The sequence below is a fragment of the Myotis daubentonii genome, chromosome 8 (assembly GCF_963259705.1).
Source record: "Myotis daubentonii chromosome 8, mMyoDau2.1, whole genome shotgun sequence".
In the NCBI taxonomy this organism is placed as follows: domain Eukaryota; kingdom Metazoa; phylum Chordata; class Mammalia; order Chiroptera; family Vespertilionidae; genus Myotis; species Myotis daubentonii.
The window spans coordinates 11,634,370-11,655,568 of NC_081847.1; the positions used below are offsets into that span (position 1 = coordinate 11,634,370).

At 49.4% G+C, this 21,199-nt stretch overlaps 1 protein-coding gene across 5 annotated transcripts in view; it reads left to right on the forward strand.

The window, feature by feature from the left end:
* Positions 1–21,199, forward strand: part of NFATC2 (nuclear factor of activated T cells 2) — a 150,449-nt gene that overhangs the window by 18,923 nt on the left and 110,327 nt on the right. For 3 of the 5 annotated variants that reach the window (XM_059705299.1, XM_059705298.1, XM_059705297.1), the window contains exons 2-3: positions 12,985–13,999; positions 18,550–18,721. In XM_059705299.1, the coding sequence (XP_059561282.1) occupies positions 12,985–13,999; positions 18,550–18,721 (1,187 nt within the window). The remainder of the gene's footprint in view (positions 1–12,984; positions 14,000–18,549; positions 18,722–21,199) is intronic. The other 2 variants (XM_059705300.1, XM_059705301.1) reach the window with 1 other exon arrangement.

The window sequence follows — 21,199 nt, forward strand, 5'->3', positions numbered from 1 at the left end:
GTCCAGAAGGAAGAGGCTGGCTGTCACTGCAGAGGAGCCATCGGCCGCGTGCTGGTCGGTGCTACAGCGAGTTATCTCACTTCCGCACGCGGCACGTTGTTCTGACTTGAAACCCTCACGTGGCCCTGCCTCGGGCCCAGAGCTTGCTGGCTGCAGAGGCTTCTGGGTGGTCCAGACTCCAGGGCTGGGAGGTGCCCAGTGCGGTGCTGCCTCTCAGGAAGGCGGGGCCTCCCCAGGTGTCCTGCTGGTCCCCAAGGCCCTGAGCCCTCTGAGCCGGGGCGGGAAGATGCAGCCTGGAGAGGCAGCGAGCGTGATGGATGCCTGCGGCTTCCCCCACAGAGAGACTTCCTCCTGCCTCCCGCCCCAGCACAGGAAGCAGCCAGGTTCCTCAGAGCTCTGGCCAAACCCGCTTCCCCAGGCTGCTGGGAGGTTTGCTTTTTTGCTGATTGCTCCCAAATTGAGCTCAGGGAAGAAGGTGAGACTCCACCCGGGGGCTCTTCCCGGGATGGGTCAGGGCTGCGTCTGCTTCCCCACCTGGAGCACGGCCCACAGGGTGCCCCCAAAGCAAGAGGAGCCGCCTCTGACTCCCCTGAACTGTTAGCATGAGCTTCTTCCAAAACAGGGAAAAGAAGACATAACGGGATAATTATCGCCCGTGTTTCAGCAGCTACCAGCATGAGGTCGATCTCACTTCTCCGTGCCCCTCGCCCCAGTAACTCTACATCACATTCCAGATGGCATCGTATTTTCTAATGAATACATTAGTATGTAGCTCTCAAAGATAACGAGAAAAATCAAATAGCACTATCAAACCTGAAAAAGAACAGTTACTTAATTTCAAATGTCCAGGGTTCAAATTCCCTGCCCACAAGTATCTTTTTTAGAAAAAATCCCCACTTGAGGATATGTTTTTATTAAATTTTTTTTTTTAAGAGAAGGAGAGAGAGAAAGAAACATCAATCGGTTGCCTCTCGTATGGGCCCCAACCAGGGGACAAACCCACAATCTAGGCATGTGCCCTGACCAGGAATTGAACCCGAAACTTTTTGGTGTGCAGGCCGATGCTCGAACCAGCTTATCTACCTGGCCAGGGCACAAGTCTCTTTTTAATGGTTAACCTGTTTGAACCGAGATCCAAACAAAACCCTCACGTTGTATTTGGTTAACATGGCCATTCCGGCTCTTTTATTCTATAAAAGCCCCCGTCAGTCTGTTTTCTTGCCCTTTATTTCTTGAAGGAAAAGGTTTTTTCTTGCGCAGTTGCCCACAGTCTGGATTTTGCCAGTGGCATCTCTGTGGTGTCTCTTAACATGCTCCACTGTCCCTTGCATTTCCTATAAACTGGTATTTAGATCTAAAGCCCAGTGCCTTGGACTTTTAATTTTTAAAATTTTTATTGAATTTACTGGGGTGACATTAATTAATAAAATTATATAGGTTTCAGATGTACAGTTCTCTAATACATCACCTGAATTGTGTGTTCACCACCAGGTCAAGTCTCCTTCCATCACCATGTATCCCCCCTTAACCCTCTGCTAGCTCCCCCACCGCCCTGACCTTCTGGTAATCACCATACTGTTGTCTGTGTCTGTGAGTTTTGTTTTGTTCTTTTCTTTTTAACCCCTTCACCTTTTTCACCCAGCCTCCCCTGACAGCTGTCAGTCTGTTCTCTGTATCTATGAATTTGTTTCTATTTTGTTTGTTTATTTTGTTCATTAAATTCCACATATAAGTCAGATCATAGGGTACTTGTCTTTCTCTGACTGGCTTCTTTCACTTAGCATAATTGCTCTCCAGGTCTACCCATGCTGTCTCAAAGGGTAAGATTTTCTTCATTTTATGCAAAATAGTATTTCAATGTGTAAATGTACCACAGTTCTTTTACCCACTCATCTACTGACTAGAGGCCCGATGCACGAAATTCGTGCAGGGGGCTCAGCCCTGACAGCCCCGACTTTGTCCGGAAGGTCGTCCAGAAGGTCGTTTGGCTGTCCGGTCTAATTAGCATATTACACTTTTATTATTGTAGATGGGCACTTGGGCTCCTTCCAGATCTTGGCTATTGTGAGTAATGCTGCAGTGAACACAGGGGTGCATATATTCTCTTGAATTAGTGCTTCAGGTTTCTTTGGATATATTCACAGAGGTGGAATCGCTGGGTCATAAGGCAGTTCCATTTTTAGTTTTTTGAGGTAACTCCACGTGGCTTTCCACAGTGGCTGCGCCAGTCTGCATTCCCACCAGCAGTGCACGAGGGTTCCCCTTTCTCCACATCCTGGCCAGCACTTGTCATTTGTGGATTTATTGATGGCAGCCATTCTGACAGGTGTGAGGCATCACCTCACATGCCTCATTGTGGTTTTAAATGGCACCTCTCTGATGATTAGTGATGTTGAGCATCTTTTTATATCTCTATTGGCCATCTGTATGTCCTGTTTGGAGAAGTGTCTATTCAGGGCCTCTGCCGTTGTTTAATTGGGTTGTTTGGTTTTATGGGTGTTGAGTTTTATAAGTTCTCTATAAGTTTTGGATAGTAGCCCCTTATCAGACGTATCACTGGCGAATATGTTGTCCCATTCGGTGGGTTGTCTTTTTGTTTTGTTGATGCTTTCCTTTGCTGTGCAAGAAGTTTTCTGTTCGATGTAGTCCCATTTGTTTATTTTTCTTTTGTTTCCCTTGCCTGAGACTTTTAATGCTTGTGTTGTCCTCTGCAAAAGAAATATATATATCAAAAGCAGACTGTAAGCTACAAGCTGAGCAGAGAAATTGCTTTTCCCGAATTAGCATTTGGGACCCTTCCCGCACCCTAATCTGAGGTTTGGGGAAAGTGTTTTCTCAGCGGGGCCTGTCTTCGTCACCAAGATGCGTTTCTGAAAGCCGGCCCGTCGCATGTCATGTTCGTGGAGCCCTGCCTGGGAGAGCTTTCTGAAGGGAAGAAAGTGCCCGCGGAGCCCAGGATTTATAAAGGTCCTTACGAAAACAAGCCTGCTGGGGCATGCCTGCTGAAGGGGGACGCTACCTGAGGGCGCAGAGAAGTGACTGTAAAGATGACAGGAAGGGGCTGTGTACCTGTGTGATCCCAAGAAGGAGGGCTGCGGGTCTGACACCCGCCACGGGTGACATCACTCCGTTGCCATGGAGAGAGGAGGAATGCCATTAATGACCAGGGTTGGCAGGGGCCGCTGGTGAAGTGTGCCAGCTCTCTGGAACATGGCACCGAAATCAAAGCTCCCGGGGAAAAGTGTAAATAAAGAACCTGTCAGTCAGTAAGGTATTAATTTTAAATCTCTGCCCCGGGCCAAGGGTGGCAGGGGCCCCTCTGTCTTCAAGGGGCAGTTCCCATTTGGGGTTCAGATCGGCTGAAAGACAGGTAGAAATCGGCGCTCCAGGCTGTGCTGGGGGTTGTGGGACTCAGTCGGGGCGAAGCTCTTTGGGGTGCTGGCGTCAAGGTGAGGGGTCTTTGCTGAGGATGAAAAGAGGGAAGGTGGCTGTTCCCCCACCGGTGTGCTCTCCTGCAGGCCTTTGAGGGAGCCATGGGTTGAGCGTGGCAGCCCAGTTTCTGAGGGAGGATGACCTGGTCTATTTCTGGTTAATTTTTCTGACCAGTTCTTTCCTTCTCCTTTTGGTGCGGAAGCCACCTGGGTCCTGCTGTCATGCAGAGCATGGCTAGTGTGGAGGGACTGTCTTCTGCTGGAAAGGGAGCTCTCGAAGTCCCGGTTCAGCCTCAAGGGGCTGGCTTCTTGGATAAATAACTTACTGGGCACCCATGCGACGGAATGCCACCCAATGTTAGAAGAGAAACGGCGGCTGCGCACGACAGGGATGAGTCTCAGACACAGTGCTCAGCGAGAGGCGTGACATGAACATCTTGTTTGATTTTTATTTCTGTGACAATCAAGAGCAGTCACACCCCAGTCCACGGTGGGACAAGTCAGGCTCATGGGTCCCCCCGGGTGAGGGTTACTGGCTGGGTGGGGTCACAGGGGCACCTCTGGCAGGGTGGAAATGTTGCATATCTTGTATGGGAGATACCCGGGTGTGCACACATGTAAAAAGACACGAGCTGTGCCTTCAATGTTTGTGCCCTTTGCTGCATTGAAGTGATGTCTCAGTGTGAATCCCAGCTCTGCCCCTGATGGTTTTGGTGAGTCCCTGCACCCCGAGTCCCAGTTTCCCCATTTGTAACAGGAGCTGACAGTGCCTGCCTCCCAGGCCGATGGTGAGTTGTGGAGAGGGGAGCAGTGCCCGTGAAAGCGTGCGGCACAGGGGACATCCGCTGTGGGGATGAGTAGAAATAGGAAGGTCTCTGAACTTCTTGAAGGCAGGAGGGCCCCGTTGAAGGACTTGACATCAGCAAGAGGTGGTTCTTTTCACCCCAGTTTGAGACTGGCGTCTGCCAGATGCCCAGGCCCCGCTGCCCGCCTCCCGACACTGACCCTGAGGCACGCAGGTTGCAGATTCCACACATTTCTCTAACCCTCTGCACCGGGAGTACGTGTCAGCGGGTAGGTGTATGTGTTTTTGCAGACAGCCATGCCAGCAGCCCGTCTGCAAGGCTCGTTGCTTGCAAACTGTCCCAGGTCCTGTGTCCCGGCGCCTGGCCTGGTGGCACGCTGCCTGGGAAGCAGGACCAAGCCCTCCTTCTGCCCTGTCTGGTGGAGGCAGACAGCTGTCTTACGTGGGGCAAAGTCAGCAAAAAGCAGAGCATCCGAGGTGGCTTTTTCCAGTGGCTCCATGGTGTGACACGGTAGTAAGCTGCCCCCCTCCCCTTTCTGGACCTGATTTATCTGGATGGAATTTCTTGTCCTTTCCTGCCCTGTGTCTGCATGTGTCATCTTTGAATGACAGAGCGACAGCCTGATTCTCCATCGTTATTAATACACACGGTCCATCGAGAGGGAATCCAATACTGTTGTGCGTATACGCATGGGGGGGCGGGCTCCTTGGAAAGCTTGCTGCGTGTTGGATTTATTACTTGATGGCATTTTGTAGCTTTGCAAAGGCCTTTCCAGTAGGTGCTGCAATCTGCCAGATGAAAAATCCATCCACCTTCTTGCTCCTTTTGACCACGCCTTGCAGCCCCGAATGCGCAGGAAGTTACGAGAGCCTTGGGGGTGGGGGTGTCGGGAGGCAGGATCCCTCCCCTCCGTCGTCTCCCCTTTCCTCCAGCCACACGTGTGCATCTCCAGGTTCGGGCATCCTAGGTGCTGCCATGGCAACAGACTGTGATGTCTCAAACCCGCAGCCTGGGACGCGCACCACCTCGGGGTGTGAGCTCATCGAGGGGTGGCTCCGCCACCTCAGAGGAGGATGGACGCAGCCCGGGGGCCCTGCTGCTGGTCCCAGGGCGTCCGGCCTCCAGCCCCTGCCGGGTCTTTCTCCTTCACACCCTTCTAGCCTGAAAGCACGGGCGTACGTTGCCCCCTCCCTCAAAGGACAGCCGCCCCCTGCGGGTTCCCTGGCTGGGTTTCTGTTTCAGTCACTCTGTTCTGCTTCCTGAAAATTCCACCCGCCGGACTTCCCAGAGAAGACGTTCTCCTCTTGGGTTCCTTTTTTCAAAAGCGATCTGTCGGCTGGTCACTTGGCACTGACCGGCGGCCTCAGACTTGGCCGTGTGTCCTCGAGGGTGAGCAGCAGGCCGCAGGAGGCTCCTGGAGGGCCGGCGCTGGCAGGCCCCCGGGCGGCCTGAGCGTGGTTTTTAAAATAATTCTTGACTCAATCCTGGGGCAAGTGGAGGGGCTGCGATTATTGCAGAAGGAAGGAATCAGTGTCGTTAGCTGTCGGGGCAACTTCCTCCTGGAGGGGCCCCCGGAGCAGTTACTATTCTTGGGCACCTCATGGCCCTGTGCTGGGGTGAAGGGGTCACCATCCAGGAAATGGCCCCTTTCATGAGAAGCAGGGTAGGTAGAGTCGTGGTGGGGGGGGCAGGGGGAGAAGACCCCGCTGCCTGAGACCGAGTCCCAGCTCCGCCACCCTGAAGCTGTGTGACCTTGGGCAAATGATTCACCCTCTCTGGCCTCATTCCCCGTTTGTATCACCTGCTTCCTAGGGTTCTTGTGAGACGAACGTATATTAATATATATTAAATACACACAGTGGCTCTTGGAATGGAGTAAATGGTGAGTTTGTGTTTAGCTACTTCCATTTTTGTTACTGTGAGTAGCTCCCTGAGTCGTTCACACTTTAGTAAGATTTAGTGGGTCAGCTCCCAGGTGGCCCAGGGAGAAGAGTCCATGGCGTGGAATGGAGGCGATGGGGGAGGCGTCCTTCACCTACCCCACCTGTTTTCTGAAGGCTCACAGAATCTCTGCGAAAAGAATTCCCAAAGTGTTAATGAATCCATTTGAATTTTATAAAAATGTCTTCTCTTTTAAACAGTGTTTTCAAAGGCGTTGCGTGCTAGTGTGTGTAAAACAAAGCAATGAGAAAGGGTAGAATTCTCACCGAAACGATCCTTCTTTCCATATTAATAATAGACAGATGGGCTCCACTAATTGAGTCTGTAGTCTCTGTTTTTCGGGCTTTCTGTGGATTAGGTGACCCACGAGGCTGGTATTGTCACCGACCTCATCACCATGTTACACATGAGGACTCGGGGGTCCCCCAGGTCGCAGAGCTGGGGGCTGGGACAGGGAGCTGGAGTCCCCTGACACGGTGTGTTGACTGACACCTGGACCTCAGTGCGGACCCCTTGCTGAGATGGGGTTGGAGTGGCCTCCCCAGCCATCCTGTCCTGCAGTTTCTGAGCGTGGCCAGAGGTCTCCCCAAACCTTCACCGGGGCCCTGATGTTGGATGAGCAGCCGGGAACTTGGTGAAAGGAAGGGTGATGGCCATTAGGGCGTCCAGAGGTCTGCTGCAGGAGCGACTTACCTGCTAGGGCTGACAGTGAGCACATGTCCCGGCTCTGAGTCACTTCAGGTTTGAGGCATGACTCACAGGTTGAGCTTCCAGCAGCCTGGGCCTCCGCGGCATGCCGGCTGTGCTGAGGTGCCAGGCGGTGAGCACAGGGCCGTGGTTCTCAGCCTGGGGGCCGTTCTGCCTCGCAGGAGACACTGGGCAATGCCTGGAGACATTTTTTGGCTGTCACAGCTGGGAGAGGGGCGGAGATGCTACTGGCTTCTAGTGGGTAGAGGCAGGGATGCTGCTAAACACCCTCTAGTCCCCACAGTTAAGAATTGCCTGGTCCCAACTGTCAGTGGTGCTCAGGTTGAGAATCCCTGGCCGAGTGGTCGAGGGCGCGCTCAGGCCTGCCTAGGTTCAAGCTGTGAGACTTCAGACCACTTAATTCACCTCTCTGTGCCCTCATCTGTAGAAGGGCAGCAAACAGTGCCTACCTCCTAGGTTGTTGTGAAGATTAAATAATTCACTACATGTAACGGGCTAACGAAAGTGCTTGGCACTTGGGCTCTCAAAGTGTTAGCTGCTTTTCCTATTTTTATTATTATTGTTGTTGTTATTGTTGACCCCTATCTGCCTTCAGAGAGCTCAGTCTAGTGGGGAGACAGACAAGGCAATCTATAATCGATAGACTTTACCAGAATCTAGATGACTCTCCAGGTTCTAGGAACACGGAAGAATTGTTGACTGATTCAGCCGGGAAAGTAAGTGAGGGCCTTCAGGAGGACGAAGTCCAAGTGGAATCTTGATGGACAAAGAGTGGCTTGCTAGGCTAGGTATGGAAGGGAATTCAGGGCAAGGGGAACAGCATATGCAAAGGCCTGGAGGCACAGAGGACCGAGAGCAGCAACTTTTCCACCGCTCATCACTGTTTCCACTTTATTCCTGTTGAAGTACCGATGCCCCCAGTGCAGGCCAGGGACCTCCCATGGCACATGAGATGGATTCACGTGGTCCCCTGTTGAGGACCTTGCATATAATGAGAACTTGAATTTAGTAACTTTTATTTTTATTGTACTTTTACCCTCCCTTCTATTTATGGAGTTGACACTGATTTTCCATTTGTGGTAGTGGTGTAAGTTTCCCCTTAAAAAAAAAAAATAAAGCAGTATGTGAGTGGATTTAAATAGAAATATTAAGTACATAATATTTACCGGTGGTACATTATTGCTACAGCAAAGATTATGCAAGTGTCACAAAAGCGAGATTTTTGGCCACGTGTCTGAGAAAATTTGGTGGTTCTGAGATGAAACTGGCTTCGCCCAGTGCCACGCGGGGATCGCAGCGACTTAAAGAGAGCGGTGTGCGAGGCTGGCAGTGTCAGAGCAGCAGCGAAGGCTCCTAGCTCCTTACATGTTTTAGTGAGGAGCCATTTGTCTGATATTCAGAGGACCGAGGATTTCATGATTATAAGTTACCTTCCTTTTCCTGCTTGCTGTTCAACTTTCGCAATCTGGGGGAAGAAAAAGAAAAGAAAAAGAAACTGCTGCTTGGATGAATTAAAACCAATGTGAATGTTTTCAGGGCTTTTGCTTAGCAAAGCAGCCTTTCCGTTCGAAGCGGCAGCCGGGGAGTGTGAGTGGTGTGTGTTCGCACGGCCGAGTTCCGTGACTTTTCACATCAGCCCTGCCGGGGTGTTTCTGATAAGCTGTAATACGGTTTTTCTGATAAGGCCGGAATTTTTGCTAAGAGACCTTTTGTGTTTTGTTTTGGTGGTTCGCAGGGTGGTGGATTATCAGGATGTCGTTATGGATTTGAGGTTAATCTCTTTGTAGATTGAAAGCCTGTGCTCTCTTACCTGCCAGGAAGGAGTGTGTGTGTGTGTGTGTGTGTGTGTGTGTGTGTGTGTGTGTGCGCGCGCACGCGCGTGCACGGACAAATTCAAGTTTATGTTGATCTGCAGCTTCGCAAGAACTCTAGACCCTGCAGATTCAGCTAGAACAGCAGAGGATTTCACAGCCAGAAGCAACCAAGGAGACTGGTCCCTGTTACAGATGAGAAGGTGGAGACGTACAGTTGGTGGGTGGGAGACTTCTCCACGGTCACACTGCTAGTTAGTGGCAGAGTAGGACTAGCTCTCAATTCCCTGCTTCCTAAACCAGGGTGCCATTACTGTATATTATGTTATGCCACGACCACCTTTAAAATAAAATAAGAACATGTTTCTTTGAGGAACTGTGCTTCTTTTCTCAAGGTCATACAGAAATCAGGCCTCTGTCTGCTAGGCCACGGCTGCCGAATGACTTAGTTCCCCTCGCTGGAGGAAGTCACTGTTTCCTGTGACTTCCAGCAGCAGTTTGTGTGTGTGCACACTGTACGCATTTTGCTTTTCTGTTTTAACACTGTATCTTGAAGTCAGTCCATTTTCATGCAGAAAGAACTTTTTTATCCCTTTTTATCTTCTTTCTTTAGTTATTTTTTAATCCTCACCCGAGGATATGCTTAGAGAGAGAAAAGGAGAAGGAGGGAGGGAGGGGAGGAGGGAGGGAGAGAGAGGGAGAGAGAGAGAGAGAGAAAGAAAGAGAGAGAGAGAAACATTAATGTGAGAAACACTGATTGGTTGCTTTCTATATGCATCCTGACTGGGATAGAGCCTGCAACCTAGGTATGTGTCCTGACCGGGAATTGAACCTACAGCCTTTTGGTGTAGGGGATGATGCTCCCACCAACTGAGTCACCCAGCCAGGCTTCATCCCTTTTTAAATTACCTTCTTCGAGTTACATCTTTCTATCATTTGGTATAGATATTAGCATCTTTGAGTAGTAGTTTAAAAATCTCATATAGACTTTTATGAGCTCACTTTTATTTACTCATTCACCCAACCAACAAATAGTTTTTTGTTTGTTTGCTTTTTGTTTTTGAGGGTGCTTTGTGGGCAGGTCCTGTCCACATGCTCGGAATACAGTGGGGAGGGAGAGAGTCCTCACGGAATTGACTGATTGGTGGGGGTGGCCTGGAGGTTGGGGGAGAGCCTGGCAATAGATGAATAACCCCAGAATTACTTTATTGTAATGCATTGGATAGTGCATGGAACAGAGCAGGGAAGTATGAATGGGGTCTGATGCAGTCAAGGGGGTCGGGAAACCCGCCCTAGCACATGAGGCTTTACCTGGAGGGAATGAGTGGCTTTAGTTATGTGGAGAAGGGCCTGGGTACGGGTGGGGAGGAGCAGTGGAGGTGGAGGGAACAGCAAGTGCAAAGGTCCTGCGGCAGAAAGGAGTGTGATGCTTTCTGTGAACAGGAAGATAACCAGTTTGGCTGGAGTCCAGTGAGAGAGGTTAAGCTAGAGGGGCAGGCAGAGCCCAGCCAGGCTGGCCTTGTTGAGGTTATTTAACTTTCCCCTAAGACAGGAGGGGAATGTCCGGCCCCTGGGCCATACAAGGACCATGAAATCATTTGGTCTGGCCCAGCCAAAGCATTAGGGGTGAGTTACTTAAATGTTTGGCCAAATATAGCAGGCCAGTTTTTAATTTGATAATTTTGTATGGCCCGTGAATGATGTTATAAATATCCAAATGGCCCTCGCTGGTTTGGCTCAGTGGATAGAGCGTCGGCCTGCAGACTGAAGGGTCCCAGGTTCGATTCCGGTCCAGGGCACATGCCTGGGATGTGGGTTCAATCCCCAGTAGGGGGCATGAAGGAGGCAGCTGATCAATGATTGTCTCTCATCATTGATGTTTCTCTCTCTCCCTCTTCCTTCCTCTCTGAAATCAATAAAAACATACTTTAAAAAAATCCAAATGGCCCTTGGCAGAAACAAGGCTCCCCACCTCTCCCCTAAGAGCTGTGGGAAGCCATTTCTGAGCTCTCACCTGCAGGTGAGGGGCACCGTCTGGACCCTATAAGACCAGCTCTGCTAAGCCCGACAGCATCTCCAGGATGGCCCAGAAGGGGAACCAAGGAGGTTGAAAGTCATTTGTGCAGCCACCCTACTCCCCGAAACGGGCCAGCCACACAACTTTAGGACGAGGCCCCATGTCTGCCTGGCAGGCCCTTGGACATATATATTGTCACTTACTTATTTGCTCTGTCACTCAACAAAAGTGTATGGACAATCTCTAGTGCCTGTGCTAGGTGCTTGGCAAACAACGCTGAATGATAATAGACATGGTTCCAACCTCAGAGGAGTATAGACCCTAGTGCAGAGTCACAAACTTCTATAAAGGGTCGGATAGTGGATTCCTTAGGCTTTGTGGGCCATATGGTCTCCATCTCGGCTACCAACTCTGCTGTTATAGTGCAAAAGCAAGCCATAGACCATACGCAAACAAATAGAGGAGTGGCTGCGTTCCAATAAAACTTTATTTATAAACACAATCTGTGGGCCGGATTTGGCCCAGGGTCTGTAGCTTGCCTACCCCTGATCTAGTGGGATGGAATTCCCTAAACAGATAAATATCTGATGTGATGTGAGCTGGTAGCTGGTGCCAATGGAAAAAGATGTCAGGGAGAAGGGGGTGGAGAAAGACACTGGGGTGAGGATAGAGATGGTCTTTTTGATGGGCCAATCTACGGAGGTCTTGGCTGAGCAGGCACGTGAAGGAATCAGGGAAGCGGCCAAGTAAAGACCTTGGGGGGAGAGTTTCCAGGCAGAGGGAGAAATGCACTCAGGAACTCAGAGGCAGACTCTGCTTGATGGAAAGCCAGGTGTCTCTGGGCTGTTGCTGAGTCAGGTTGGGGAGAAGAGGGGACAGGTGGGAGGGGCAAGACAAGCCAGGGCCCGAGGACAGGTGTGTTAAGAAGTTTAGATCACATCTACTAGTATAATGTCCGGGAAAGCCTTTAAAATGGATTTCAGAAATGGATGTTTCAAAAGACTGCAGTATGGGGAACAGACCACACAGAGCAAGGCTGGAAATGGGGAGGCCAGGAAGAGGCCGCTACAGTGGCCCAGATGGGAGGGGACAGGAGCTTGGACCGGAGTGGCTGTAGTGGGGAAGGGGTGACACATCAATTTGGTTTATAATCAACAGTGGCGGTCAGGATTTCCTGATGGCTTGGACGTCAGGGTGTGGCAGAGAGGAGTCAAGGCTGAATGGAGGGGCCTGTGCTGAGCTGGGCTGATTGGAGGAGGAATGGGTGAGGGGTGGCAGGAATGGATAGCTGGTTCTCTTGCTAATTCCAGTCTCCAGCCGTGGGGCCTATTGAGGGGGCAGCAGTAGCCTGCGCTAGATGGCTACTATGAGAGAAGCAATTAGGGTGTCTCCAGCTGCTGGCGTGATAGTTTGGAAGACTCTATAGCCAGAGCCTTGCCTTTTGGGGGCCAAGTGGTTTGTCTGTGGGATTTCTAATCCTGCTAATTCTGCGGTTTAGGGTGAATCTCTTCCCCTCCCAGGGCCTCAGTTTCCTTATCTGTGAAATGGCACAAGATAAGACACGAGTCAGGAATTCTGGTTCAGAATTAAGCTACTTGATATTTGAGGTTTGACCCCAGAGCTCCATGCACTCCAGACCCGTGCATCCTCTGCCTCCCGTATCTGTGTCAGACATGTAGAGCTATGAGGTTGGCCAAGGTCTGAGTTTTTCAAATTGGGTGTCATAGCCCACTGGTGGGACAGTAAACCTGTTGAATGGGTTGTGACCAGCCTGTAAGAAAAGTAGCCTCAGTCGTGTGTGTGTGTGTGTGTGTGTGTGTGTGTGTGTGTGTGTGATGAGGGTGTCGCATGTAGCAGGGTAAGTATTGTTTTGCGAAGCCTTTGTTTCAGTTGGGAGTGAATATGACGGCGTGAGCTAGGTGGTGAAATAAAATGCATTTCTTCTGACGGCCCCATTGAGACAAGGGTTTGGAAGTCATTAGCCAGGTGGTCATCCAGGCCTCCAGCTGACGCTTCCCAGCTTGGCCGGGCCACGCTCGGTGCACCTGCCCTCAAACCTGTCTGCTGTGACCTTGCCCTTCACGGAGCCTGGGATAAAGCAGCCCCCTTTCCTTCTGGTGAGGGAAGTAGGGTCCAGCCTGGGGTTTGGTGTGGTGGGGATTTAAACAATAAACAAACAGCAGGAGACAAGCCCAGCCTGTGATTGCTCTGCTTTGGGAGTTCTGTTCCAGAGGCTTAAAAAGACCTCCCCTCCCCCCTTCTCTTTCCAGAAGAACCGAATGCACATAAGGTCGCCAGCCCACACTCCGGACTTGCATACCATGACGATGTCCTGGACTATGGCCTCAAGCCATACAACCCCCTCGCCAGTCTCTCTGGCGAGTCCCCCGGCCGATTCGGAGAGCCGGATAGGGTAGGGCCCCAGAACTTTCTGAGCCCAGCCAAGCCAGCGGGGGCCTCGGGCCTGAGCCCTCGGATCGAGATCACTCCGTCCCACGAACTGATGCAGGCAGGGGGGGGCCTCCGCATGAGAGACACTGGCCTCCTGGGGGAGCAGGCGCCCCTGGCGGGGGCGGCCGCCAGCCCGAGGTTCACCCTGCCCGTGCCCGGCTTCGAGGGCTACCGCGAGCAGCCGCTTTGCTTGAGCCCCGCTAGCAGCGGCTCCTCTGCCAGCTTCATTTCCGACACCTTCTCCCCCTACACCTCGCCCTGCGTCTCGCCCAATAACGGCGGGCCCGACGACCTGTGTCCCCAGTTTCAAAACATCCCTGCTCATTATTCCCCCAGAACCTCGCCAATAATGTCACCTCGAACCAGCCTCGCTGAGGACAGCTGCCTGGGCCGCCACTCGCCCGTGCCCCGTCCGGCCTCCCGCTCCTCGTCGCCTGGTGCCAAGAGGAGGCATTCGTGTGCTGGGGCCTTGGTTGCCCCGCTGCCCGGAGCCTCACCCCAGCACTCCCGCAGCCCCTCACCGCAGCCCCAGGACGACGGCGCCCCCGCTGGGTACCCCCCAACGGCTGGCTCTGCCATCCTCATGGATGCTCTGAACAGCCTCGCCCCGGACTCGCCTTGTGGGATCCCCCCCAAGATGTGGAAGACCAGCCCCGACCCGTCACCAGTGTCTGCCGCCCAGCCCAAGGCCGGCCTGCCCCGCCACATCTACCCGGCCATGGAGTTCCTGGGGCCCTGCGAGCAGGAGGAGAGGAGGAACTCGGCCCCCGAGTCCATCTTGCTGATGCCCCCGACGTGGCCCAAGCCGCTGGTGCCCGCTATTCCCATCTGCAGGTGAGTGGGGCTTTGAAAGTTGAATTGTTCCACGATTTAGTGTCAAGAGGTGGTTTTCTGGCTGAAAGCGTGGGGTTCAAAGTTGGCCAGACTCTGAACATTTAAATTCCAGCTCTCCGTTTACTGTCTGTGAGACCCTGAGAAGGAAGTTAAATTCTCTGAGCCGTAGTTTCCCCATCTGTAAAATGGGTATAGGTGTACATGACTTACTGGGTGGTGATTTTGAGGGTGTAGTAATAGGATGCATGTGATTGCTCATGTGGCACTTGGCTCATCATTCCTTCATTTACTTAACAAGTATTTATCAAGCACCTACCAGGTGCCAGACACTGTTATAGGTGTTGGAGAGACAGTGATGAAAAAGTGGGCAAAAATGTCTGCCTTTATGGAGCTGGCATTCTCATAAGCAGAAAGCAAGTCTTTATGTATGCATTTTGCTATCTTATTATAAGACTAGAGGCCCGATGCCCGAAGATTCGTGCAAGAATGGGCCTTTCTTCCCCTGGCTACTGGCACCGCCTTCGCTCTGCCCTCCGGCCTGGAGCTGCCTTTCCACCTTCCCACGCTGCCCAGAGGCCCAGAGCGGCTGGGGCGGCCGGAACACCTGCATTGTTGCCATGGCAACGACACAAGCATCCCACCCCACCCTGCCCCCGGCCTGTCGGCACCTGTGTATGCAAATTAACCCACCATCTTTGTTGGGTTAATTTGCATACCCACTCCTAATTGGCTGGTGGGTGTCGTGAAGGTACAATCAATTTGCATCTTTCTCTTTTATCAGTGTAGATGTCTTATTTGACATCTGCTATGTACCACAGGACTGCAATCAGTGATAGGGAAACCCTAAAAAATAGGTGAGCCCTAATCCTTAGGAGTTTAAAAATCTTGATAAGCTGAAGAGTTGTAGATAGCAGCCTGTAAGCTTTGGAGTCTCTTAGGACTGGATTTGAGCCCTGGCTCTGCCATTTACTGGCTGTGTGATCATGGGCATCTCTGGTACTGCCATCCTACTGAGCCCATCAGACATCACCAATCCTGCAGGACCATCTTTCTCACTGAGCATTTTTTCATGTCATGCCCAGGGCAGACATCACTAATCAATCAGGACCTTCATTCTCACTGAGCACCTTTCTGGGCCTTGGTTCCTCCTGTGAGTGAGGATGATAATAGTAACTTATCTCATGGTGTTTTATTTTAAGGGTTAGGTGAGATCATATTTATCAAGCTCTTGGCATAGAATCTGCACAAAGAGCTCAGAAACAGTGCAGCGTTATTGTCATAGGGTAATCTTTGTCTTCTAGAGGAAAAGACAAGCTCTGTGCTAGGAGACTGAGCTCCCAATAGCTTCAGAGTCCTGATAGGGACAACAATAATCACTGATATTTAAGGACTCTGTGCCAGGCATAATTCTAAGTATCTCTATGTATTACTACATTTAATTCTCACATAAACCTGGTTTCGTATTATTTTTATTTTGATGACAAGGAAAACGGGGCACACAGTCAGGAGCAGATATTATTCTACCTGTTGTATTAGATGAAGAATCTGCATTAGCTGCTTTTTCTAATAGTTATGCTATTATCATATCCTAGTGGTTTTCAACCTATCATTTGATTTTAGCATATGGAACCCCCCCTCTTCCCCCCAAATAAAATATTGAATACCAAAATAGATAATGGTAGAGAGAGAGGGTTTTGATTGATGTGGGGTTGAGAGTAGCCAAGGACCCTGCCCATTGGCCTAACCCCACACCAGACCAAAATGGACCCTGTAAAGCTTCCAGGCTGACTGAGAGCACTACTGCCATAGTAGGTCGGCCGATGTCCCTTAAGGAAAGGAATGTCTGGGTTCAATAGGGTTAAACAGGTGCCTATGTGCAGGGGACCCCCCCAGCTGTGGGCAGAATGCGCAGTGATTTCGAAGCTCATTTGGCTGCCGAGTTCTGAGCTCTGTGACTCAGGTTTCACAGAGCTACCTTAGGACGCGGCGATCAAGACCAACCCCTGGCACAGGTTGAGAAACCAGGGCTCAGAGAGGTGACACGACATGCCCGTGATCACACAGTCAGTAATGACCACATTGGAACTTAGAGTCCAGGATGCCTGACTTCTCGTCCTTTCTGCTACAGATCAATCTCCAAATCATGGCCTCTCTAATGACTGGCAATGGGGAGGAGCATTAATATGAAATATGGTTGTAATACATTTATGTAAGACTTCATTGTTTATTTTGTGAAATCCTTCCCTCTCCATTCTGTGGCTTGAGCTGAGAGGTGTTAGAATCCTTTGTCCCCTTCCAGGTGTCAGTCTGTGCCAGCCAAGGGGATATTGGTAAGAATTTTCTATCAGATTGAGAGGATGGGGGCATTCAGGAGATCTCATGATAATATCTGCTCAAAGGTGTGTGGACAGCTCACCAGCCGAGGGCTGGAATTCCAATGCAGGATTTCAGACTGACCTCAGGGGTCTGATTCTTAATATTTTATTTCAGCTGTCAAAGTCTTATTCCAGAACAAACAAAATTTGATATTGATGCTTACAGACATCCCACTGAATCTCCAACTCACTAAATTTTTAATACTTCAAGAGACACAGGGGTGAAGTGATTTTTTTATGAGCCTTATTTTGCAAACTTAATTTTTTTTTTAACTTGCATAGATGATGAGAGTAGGAGTATTTAATGTCAGTGGCACCTTGGTTGCAGGCAGCAGCTTGAAGGCATGTTGGCATGTAACTGAGGTAGAATTAAAGGCATTGTAGGCACCCCAAGACTTCAGGGTAAGAGGGGCTTCAGGGGGCAGCGTGGTGGGAAGGAAGGAATGGAGATTTGCTTGTGGAGTAAAGATGTAACTGTAATTGGATTGAAAGTTCAAGTAGGACTGTAGCACTGCTGGAGTTTATGGGTTACCATCCCTTCTGTTCTCCCCTTGATATGACTCTGATAGAGAAGGGATGGAATTAGCTTCATTGCAAGCACTTAACTAAGTCAAGTGGATAATGTCAGCTTCTACTGCTCTAGGCTTAGTGGGAAAGCATAGCCTGATTGGATTGATGATTTCTGCCATATGTAAAAAATCAGGACATAGTGACACAAATCCATGCACTTGCAACTTCAAAGCTACAGTGAATATACAGAGATTCTTTGAAATAAAATTGCTCATTCACTCATCCATCCATCCGTGCATCCACCCACCCACCCACTGCATATTCACTGGGAACCTTATCAAATGCCAGGCATTGTTCTAGAGTCATTCCATAAATGAGGTAATTTCTTGGACTGATTTTAAATAAATTAGTAAGATAAAGAGGCAGTATGGAGTGGTGGATGGAGCCCTGGACTGGGAGTCAAGAAACATAAGTTGGAGCCCTGACCGTGTCTTGCTCTGTGATCTTGGAAAAATGTAGTGAGGTTCTCTGAGGCTCTGAAGGAATGAATAGTCTAGATAGACTGTCAAGACCTCAGTCAGCTCTTAAATGTCATAATTCTAATCACATATCGAGTGCCTGCTGTGGGTGCTGAATAGGGTTGAGATTCTATTATAACATGAAACTTAATGGCATGCCCTCAAAGAACTTACAGCCTCAGATGTAAAGGCATGCATAGCTAATGTTGTAACTGACTCAGATTGTCTATAGGAAATAGCTATTTATTTGAAATATACAATACAGTGGGGCCTTGACTTACGATTTTAATTTGTTCCGAGACCGAGCTTGTTAAGGAGCTCATTAAGGAGCTTGTTAACTCAAATTACTCTGTCAACTCAATGCAAAAAATCAGCCAAGAGACAGCTGGTATCTCAAAAAACTCATTAGTCGGGACACTCGTAAGTCAAGGCCCCACTGTATGTACAGGAAAATTATAGCTAGTAATTTTGGAGCACTTACTAGTATTGTGCTAGGATCTTTTGTATGATCTCCGTATCCCCATTTCACTGTTGAGAAAATTAAGGCCGAGGGAGGTAGAGGCATTCGCTCCGTCACACAGGTAGTTAGAGGCGGTGCTGGGACTTAAACTTGGGTGTGTAACTCCAGTCATGATCTTGACCTTTTACTCTTCATTTAATATTAGGGAGTCTGAGTGGTTTGGCTCATTCCTACCAAAACCAGACACCTCTCTGTGGTTGGATGTTTTATACTTGACATAATAAATAATAACTGTGACTGGAACTCTCCTCTCTCTAAAGTTTACTTTTAATTGAGATCACCATACATAGAAATGAGAGCTTGGCGGTGATACTCTTCAAAATTCCCAGAGAAAAAGAAGGTCCGGCAGTTAGAAACACGCTAGAGCTAACATACCGTGAAATTAGCTTCATGAATTAAGATGTCAGTCACACTGTCTTCATCAAGATGAACGAGGAAGCAAAAAGATCTCCATCTGGTGAAGAGCCCCACCTATCATGCCTGAGAAATATGTGCCTCCCAACAGCCAGCGTTTTATTCTTATGCTCATTGGACATGATTTTCAGAAAATGAACCATTTACGTTTATTGTACAGGTTACCTGATTCTGATTTATTGTACATACGACTGTTTCTGTTTCCTCCTTCAGTATCCCAGTGACTGCATCCCTTCCTCCCCTCGAATGGCCGCTCTCCCACCAGTCAGGCTCCTATGAGCTTCGGATTGAGGTGCAGCCCAAACCACATCACCGGGCCCACTATGAGACAGAAGGCAGCCGAGGGGCTGTCAAAGCTCCAACTGGTGGCCACCCTGTGGTTCAGGTATGGACTTGAATTATTTTTATTTTGTTTTATTTGTTACTAGGTGATTTACTTCTGCTAAACCACTGCCTGTGGCTTGTCAGGTTGAGGTCGGTGACTCAGTCTCTTACTCCTCTGAGGGATGGGGCACTTAAGATCGAATCAGTATCTGAAACGAATCAGCTACTAAGACGCCAGGGAAGAAAGTCTTCTTGAGCTGGATAAGGATAGAAATGACACGCATGCCCCAGCTACGCCTTCCCTTCTCTTTCTGAGCGAAAAACTGCTAGAGTTCTGCAGATGTGTGTGTACTGACAGAAGGTTTCTGAAGCCATCATTTTGTGTTTAAATTTTAGATGAGCGTGTATAGAGGAAAATCAATATACTCTCGTAAAATATAGGAAAGTAGGAACAAATTAAAACTATGCATAGTCAGCCCTAATTGGTTTGGTTTAGTGGATAGAGCATCAGCCTGCAGACTGAAGGGTTCCCGGTTTGATTCTGGTCAAGGGCACATGCCCAGGTTGCAGGCTCGATCCCCAGTAGGGGGCATGCAGGAGGCAGCTGATCAATGATTGTCTCTCATCAGTGATGTTTCTATCTCTCTGAAATCAATTAAAACAAACAAACAAACAAAAACTATGCATAGTCAAACTACTTAAACTAACTGTTAACATTTTGATATATTTTCTCTTGCCTTTTTTCTATTCACAAACATGGCAATATCTACTACTGTACATTTATATACTTGATGCTTTAGTAGTTTGTACTCTGATTTTTAATTTTTTTTTTTTTTACTTTGTACCATGAGCATTTCCTCCTGTTTTTTCTTAGTAGTTATCTTTTATGTCTGTGGCTTTTACTTCAACCTCAGACCTTTTTTTTTTTTCTTCTCAAAATAAGTACAGTGTTCTTTCTTCTCCAAAATGTTTAGGGTTGAAATATTCTTAATTTTATTGTCTGGTTAACCAGCAACTGCTGACTACTGCCCACCAACCAACCCAACCAGACCTTCAATACATTTACATTAATTTAACTTTTTTTTTGGCATTTGCCTTAAAGTGTAAGTATTATATGGCAATAATTCTATATATGATAAGAATCCGATGCAGTGTACATCAGAACTCTCTAGAGTTGTTAAAAATACAGATTCTTGAGTATCACCTAAAACTACTTAATTAGAAGCTACATGACATGAGTAGAGTTCAGATAACAAACCACAGACCCTAAAATCTTGACAGACACTTTGGCTATATACACCTGGTTAAGGACCTGGTTAAGTGCCACTAGCACTATGATAATGCTAGTGGCCAGGTGTATGAAATTTGTGCCGGGGGTGGGAGTGGGGGAGGGTGTCCCTCAGCCCAGCCTGCACCCTCTCCAATCTGGGACCCCTCGGGGATGTCCAACTGCTGGTCTCTGTGGGACCGGGACTAAACCAGCAGCCAGACATCCCTCTCACAATCTGGGACTGCTGGCTCCTAACTGCTCACCTGCCTGCCTGCCTGCCTGATCGCCCCTAACCACTCTGCCTGCTGGCCTGCTCACCCCCAACAGACCCCCTCTCCCCCATCGGCCTTCTCGCCACCAGCTGCCTTCCTCTGCCAGTCTCATGGCCCCCAACTGCCCTTCCCTGCCAGCCTCATGACCCCCAACTGCCCTCCCCAGCTGGCCTGATCGCCCCTAACTGCCCTTCCCTGCCAGCCTCATGGCCCCCAACTGCCCTCTCCAGCTGGCCTGATCGCCCCCAACTGCCCTCCCCTGCCGGCCTCATGGCCCCCAACTGCCCTCCCCTGCCAGCCTGATTGCCCCATGCAGCCTGGTGTTTAGTCGTTTGGTTGTCCCTCACTAACCCCCCTGCCAGCCTTGTTGCCCCACTCAGTCTGTTCGGTCGTCTGTTCGGTTGTTTTGGATGTGATGGTCGCTTAGGCTTTTATTATATAGACTAGAGGCCCGATGCACAAAATTTGTGCAAGGGGCTAGGCCCTCGCAGCCCCAGCTTCATCCAGAAGGTCGTCCAGACAGTCATTCTGCTATTTGGCCATCTGGTCTAATTAGCATATTATGCTTTTATTATTATAGATTAGGAGCTTTTAAATCCTGGCAGCTGCTTTTTCTAAATCTGACATCACAGACATCTTGGGATCTGTTTCTATTCATTGCTCTTTTCCTTGACCACAAGTCACATTTTCCTCTTTCTTTGCATGTCTAGTAATTGTTGATTGTATTTTGACATTGCAATGATAACATATCCTGGACATTGTAGAGACTCTGGATTTTGTTATCTTCCTCTAAAGGTGTCCTTAGTTTAGGATGGGAACCTCCTGGCTTGGAGGATGGCATTAGTCTGTGTGTTGGAGTCAGAGCCTTTGGTAGGAATAGGGAAACTCATTCAAAACAGATTAGGAAAAGGGGATTGTATGAGGAGGCTATGGGGCTATTGCACAAAACCAGGCCAGTAGATTCAACCCAAGAAGAACCCAGACTTGGGAAATCACC